The sequence below is a fragment of the Etheostoma cragini genome, chromosome 3 (assembly GCF_013103735.1).
Source record: "Etheostoma cragini isolate CJK2018 chromosome 3, CSU_Ecrag_1.0, whole genome shotgun sequence".
Classification (NCBI taxonomy): Eukaryota; Metazoa; Chordata; class Actinopteri; order Perciformes; family Percidae; genus Etheostoma; species Etheostoma cragini.
This window is the reverse complement of record NC_048409.1, coordinates 2,461,461-2,467,461: the sequence shown is the minus strand read 5'-3', so window position 1 is coordinate 2,467,461 and position 6,001 is coordinate 2,461,461. Positions and strand designations below refer to the sequence as shown.

Here is a 6,001-nt window from a genome sequence, read left to right as displayed (position 1 = left end):
CGTTTTTTTTTTTTGTGTTGTCTCTACATGCAAGATTAATACCATAAAAAATCAAATCGGTTCTAAGTATCATCCTACCAGCACCTAGTGATGCACTAAAAGCTGTAAGCAGAAAAATTGAAGAAGAAGAAAAAAAAAAAATCGAGCTAACAGTACGTCCAAAGCAGCCCTCTTAAACGCTGTACATGTGTCTGTTGAATATGCAGAAAATAGCCCGGAAGACGGCATCCATTGGCTTAAACGCAGGGAACAGATATATGAGCTTTCCCAATACCTTTCTACTGGGAGAATCAGCAATAAATACAAATGTGGTCTGATGACTACTCGTGGCCATACTGTACAGTACTAGGAATTCTACCGTCGAAAAGATGGCGAAATGTTGTGAGACGGCCGTGACGCCCCTGCAGTAGTGTGCTTGAAAAACAGTGCTGTTAACCAAAGATGGTGCCTACAGGAAGTGTGTAGAAAAGATGCCCTCATGACCTGACCATGCTCTCAGATTCCCTCCCACGTGTCCTAATCTAAATCAGGTTATGTCTCTCCTTTTTAGGCTGGGTTACAATTCTCAATATCATCACAAATATACTTTAGAGAGGGTACCTTGGAAGCACAGACAGACAATGCAAACACACTATAGAAAACAGGTTATCTTGAGTTCATTTGAATGTCACAAGTCTCTATTATTTGAGGTTATACTATTATTTATTTCTCCAGTATTGTCTATTACTGTCATCACACCATGATACTGTTATGTTAAGGACCTATAGTGTCTACCAGAGCTAGTTTAGTTGCTCGAACACACAGGGCCCAAAGAGTTGCTTGTGGAAACCGAAAACAAAACTTAAAAAAAGAATTCTTTAGACTTCTATTCTACAGCACCACAATGTTAAACATAGCACCAAGTTGTAATGTTCAAAGCAACTATGCCCTAACACAAGTTTCTTTATCAAACTAATGTAAACACAATTTCCTCCACAGCACACACGTACACACGTACATGACTATAGCATGTCTGTGACTCATAGAAAAAACGGTTCCTTCAGTTTATTTGCTTTGGACACCTGAAGGCTAAAGATCTGAAGTGAATCTACATGTGTGCTCATGAACGGTCAAAATACAGTATTATTTTGTTCCAGGAATATTATTATAGAGGGCAACACACTTCTGCTTCTAAAGCTTTTTTTCCCAACGGGCATTCACGTACTATACATCAGAGAAAATACTACTTAACTTGTGCAGCCGGCGGGCTATGGCAATAATACATTGTACGGCACTAACATTAAGGTTTCTTCTCTTCTCAGATAAAACAATGTCTGCTAAAGCATGACAAATGAGGCACCTTAAAATGTTTTAGAAACATTATCCACTTAAAGCCGTACTGTAAGCAAATACTTTGATATATAATCTAATTTCTTTCTCCTACTCTTTTTATACACCCTCATACAAGAACGTTGTCCTGTAAAACATGGTTTGATTCATCTTTACAAATACAATACATACCATGTACAGTACATAACAAATATAGATGTTTTTCTTTTTTACTTGTATCTTACATTAAAACCAATTTCCTAAGGTAGAATATGCACTTTTACGCTCACTTTCAGGCAATCATCACTCTCTCACTTGTCAGAAGAGATTTCAATAAGCAGACATCGGGTCGACTCATTTCTCACAAGTGGAAATTTGCGGGGAAAACCTTTGATTTGTTTGTAGCAGGTGGAAATATATCTGATATGTCTTTGAGCAATTAGCATAAAAGGAAATCTGTTTTTCTTTTTCTAGCCATCAGAAGAAAGGGAGCTCGGCTCAGAACCTGTGTGGGGCTCGGTAGTTACAGTATTATCGCATACAGGAATAGCACAGAGAAGTAAGAACAGTTTGGACTTAAAGATGCAGTAGGTAAGACTTATACAACTAACTTTCTGTCATGTTTGCTGAAAATGACCCTATGTTCTAGTAAAACTACAGTAGGCATTCATTTAAAAAAAAAAAGCCTGTAGTGCCCTTTGCAAAAATCCACAGCTCCTTGTTCAGATGCACCAATCAGGACCAGGGGGGTGTCTAACTTCGTGTCAATCACTGCTCATGCACGCGCATTCATTTTCTTTTGTGGGGGGAGGGGCTTAGGAGATCGTTTGGGCTTTAGCAGGAAGGGGAGGGACTGAGAACTTGTCGATGTTGAAATTCTTTGGCTCGGTCTTGGAGCTTGGCAATCCTACCTACAGCACCTTTAAAGTGCCGACTGGTCATCTCACCAATGGCAGCTGCACTATAAACAACGTAATGGGTCATTCAATGTTCTGTGACATCGGGACATTCATTTCCTGTACAGCAAAACATACATTCATTATCGGTTAGTGTAAAAAAAAATGATCACACACACAGAGAAGTAGCTAGCAAGTAATATACAGTTGTTAAAGATAAACAGTCAGGGTGGCCATCATTTGAATATTTCCCATTGCTAGTTAACAGCTTCATGAAGCATGAACATTAACACCCTACACTACTGGTTTATTCTTTCCGCATGAAAACTCATGCACAGTACAGCTTCTGTACTTTTCCAATGAAGGTATATTTTTGGGGATTCTTTTGCCTCTTTGCATGGGTATCTGGTGCTGTCCTATTACTTGGATGTACACAGTTGAAGCAGGTACCCATTTCAAATATAAATGTAAAAAAGAAATGAAATAAAAACAAGAGCTATGCATCTTCTGTCGCATTTTCTCTCATGTGTCCTTGGCAGAGAAAGTAAAAACACACATAGTATTATAGTCCCTCACTCCGCCCCCAAAGAGACAAACATGGGATGGCGAAGGTAAAGGCAGTTTATGTTAGAATAACCAAGAGAGAAAAGGCAAATAAAAGGCACCTCGAGACGTGCCACGTTTCACAAATGACTCCTAAAGACTGAAATGCATACTACAGAACACTTCACAATTCATCACCCTGTTGTTCTGACCCTACAACTCCAACCAATGTTCTCCCAAATTGTTTTGAGAGTTCTCATGGAGGCTACTGTCTTCATCTTAATACGTTGCCATAATGATTAGCGTGTAATCCCACTGAGTCATCTAGCACTACAATTAAGACAGTCCTCTAGTGGTTGGCATTGGATCATAAATAAAAATAAACACGAGATGCCAGCTATTACTCATATTAAAAAGCTTCTAAATTAGATCAAGTTAGGCCATATTATCTGTTTGAATGAGTGCGGAGTGTGATATAAACCTTTTTATCCATACGTTTCATTATGTAAGAAAACGTCAAGTACGTACAGTATACCACAAGAATTACAGCAACTTTGCGTTTACTCTGAGGTATATCTTGTGGTAAGAACCCTGTGTTTAAATACTGACACTATTTGTATTGTAGGAAAGGTAGACTCATGTCCATGTCCGAGGACGCACCAGGCTTCACAGTACACTGTATCACTGAAAAACCTAAAGATATGGACCCCTCAATGACCAGTGAGTGAAAAATCGTTAACGTGTTGTCACATACTCAACCAACACATTTTTATTACTGTAGGAAGAAGCTTAATTCCCTTGTTTTTACTATTTATGTACATTATATATTTTCAGAGCATTTTCAAGTGAAAGTCCTCAGAGATAAGTAGTGGTGACAACTCAGAAAAGCCATTGTTCTTGTCTTCACTTACAAGTAAGATGTCCGACCCCTGGAGTATTCAGCTGGATGTTTCCCGCTCCTTAAACACAGATGAACTTTGAAAGATTATAATAAATGTATTAGCTAGAGACTGGGGTGGAGCAGAGAGGGCTGAGGTGTTTTTTTTCTTCTTTTCTTCAGGGAAGGTGAGTCTAGTCGAGTCCGATGGCTTGGTGGGCACACGGGTCAGCGTAGAGTCCCATAATTTGGGCCCTCGGAGTCTCCACTGGCCAGTATGCCTGTCTGGTCCTCCTCTGACTGTCTGCGGTGCAGGAAGGAGGTCAAATAGAGATAGGTTTTTTTCTTGTTCTGTCTTTTCCTCTTTCTGTGGAGATCCTCTCCCTCTTGGGGTGTCTGAGATTGCTGCTGGGTCTGAGAGGGACACACACCTGAAAGGGAGGCAGAGAGAAAAACAGGAGTAACACACCACCCACATCTTTTTCTTTTTTTTAACCCTCATGTTGTCCTCAGGTCAAATTAACCCTTTTTCCTATATCAATGTTCTTTTTTATTACCCAAAATAACATGATTGATTCCACAACACTCCTTGCCAAGTACAAATCTCTACTTTTATTAATTTTGGGGTGTCTTATTCAATTCTTTATAGCATTTGGAGAAAAACGTTGAAGTGGTTTCAAAATAATATTGAGTAAAGGTTGACATATTCCAGTCTGTGATTATCCATCAACATCCAATCCTTTAATTTTTGTTTAAATAATTCAAAATTTTTGCTTTTCTAACTCAAACATTAGGTATTATTTCCTATAAATGAGGTTTATTGACGATAAATTCCCGAAATAACTGTAAAACTACAGTTAATGAGTAAGTGTTACGTAGTGTTGAGAACTTTAAAAAAAGAGACAAACATTGAAAAAAAATGTCACAAATGGGACCAAAATGTCAAAAAAACTTGATTAAAAGCTTCAAAAAAAGGGTTGATTTTCAATTTTGACAGGAAGACAACACAAGGGTTAAGATGAATTGTTTCTCAAATGGCCAGACAAACCTGTTCTCCTTCCGGAGGTTGTGTTGTTATTGTTGTTGGCAGCCTCTCCCTTGGCTTTAGTAATACAGTGGTGTAGCAGTGCTGGTAAGCTCTCAGACCCGGCAGGATCACTAGACGCACCTAGAGGTTCCCTGAGGAGAAAAGAGACAGCACAGCATACGTTGTTCTGCATTAACCCAGCTGTTGGTCCCGTCTCAGGTGTGAAAAGACAGAAGGACACTTTGCGGTATCGTATGATTTGATGAGCTCTTGTACTTCTACTGAGAGCCCTTAAGCACTAAGATGATGACTTTCCCCTTCCTATCTGCAGTGATGGATGATAAAAGTTAGATTAAAGAAAGAAAGAGGGGACAGAAAAAAGAGAGTGAGAGACAGAAAGAAGGAGTAGTTGACATAAGGTGGATTTGGTGAATCTATTGGCTATTAAGCTCTTTCTAAAACATTCATTACATTAAAGACCCAGTCCAGGATTTATTGTGGATATGGTAATGCAAACTACACATTATTCTTAAAAAGGTATAGTGTTAGTGATACAAATTTACACCAACTTTAGGTCCCATGATTGTAATTTTGTAGTCTTAGCAACAGTGCTTAAAATGGCAAGAAATACATTTCAGGTTTGAATAGTTGCAATCACAGTGCTCACTAAGGTTTGGGTCTTTAAGTAGTGACTGCTTCAGGGCAATATTGGTCTCTTTGGCGTATAAAACTCATAAAATGAAAATAATTTCTGAAACTGTTAAAGAACATTCCTGTAACAATGAAGTCTTATAGTAGATTCTCTTTTGAATATCTTCCAATGGCGCTTTTTTTTAGTATGCAGTAAATGCATGAGCGTTTCTGTGGGAGTTCGCTGAGTGTGTCAATATGAAGTATGTGTGCAGGTGTGTAAAGAAACGGCTCTTTTTGAACCACGAAGAACTATTTTCATTTCATGAGTGATACATGCTACGTTTAATGAAAAAAAAAATCAATGTATAATCACATCAAGATACGGCAAAGTAGCTTTACTGTCATAGTATGCAGTTTTACCTCATACCGAATACTCAGGTTTTGTTGTCCATCTCTCATAGAAAGATGCAATACAATTACATTGAACTAACTTCAAAAACTCTCAAAGGGACAGCTCACCCTAAAATCAAAACAACAGTACACTATAATTTTCCTCCTACCTGTAGTGTTATGTATCAGTCAGTTTGTTTTGGTGTGAGTTGCCAGTGTTGGAGATATCGGCCATAGAGATGTCTGCCTTCTCTTCTACATTAATAACTAGATTGCACTTGCTGCTCAATGAGCTAAGAAATACATCTACACAGCGGATATCTTCTA

General features: G+C 38.5%; 1 protein-coding gene across 3 annotated transcripts in view; it reads right to left on the bottom strand.

The window, feature by feature from the left end:
• Positions 1-2,594: 2,594 nt before the first annotated feature.
• igsf9ba (immunoglobulin superfamily, member 9Ba) overlaps positions 2,595-6,001 on the bottom strand; it is a 63,569-nt gene continuing 60,162 nt past the window's right edge. For 2 of the 3 annotated variants that reach the window (XM_034866896.1, XM_034866897.1), the window contains 2 exons: positions 4,673-4,803; positions 2,595-4,055 (listed from right to left, as the gene is read on the bottom strand). In XM_034866896.1, the coding sequence (XP_034722787.1) occupies positions 3,853-4,055; positions 4,673-4,803 (334 nt within the window). In that variant the 3' untranslated portion in view covers positions 2,595-3,852. The remainder of the gene's footprint in view (positions 4,056-4,672; positions 4,804-6,001) is intronic. The other variant, XR_004655976.1, reaches the window with a different exon arrangement.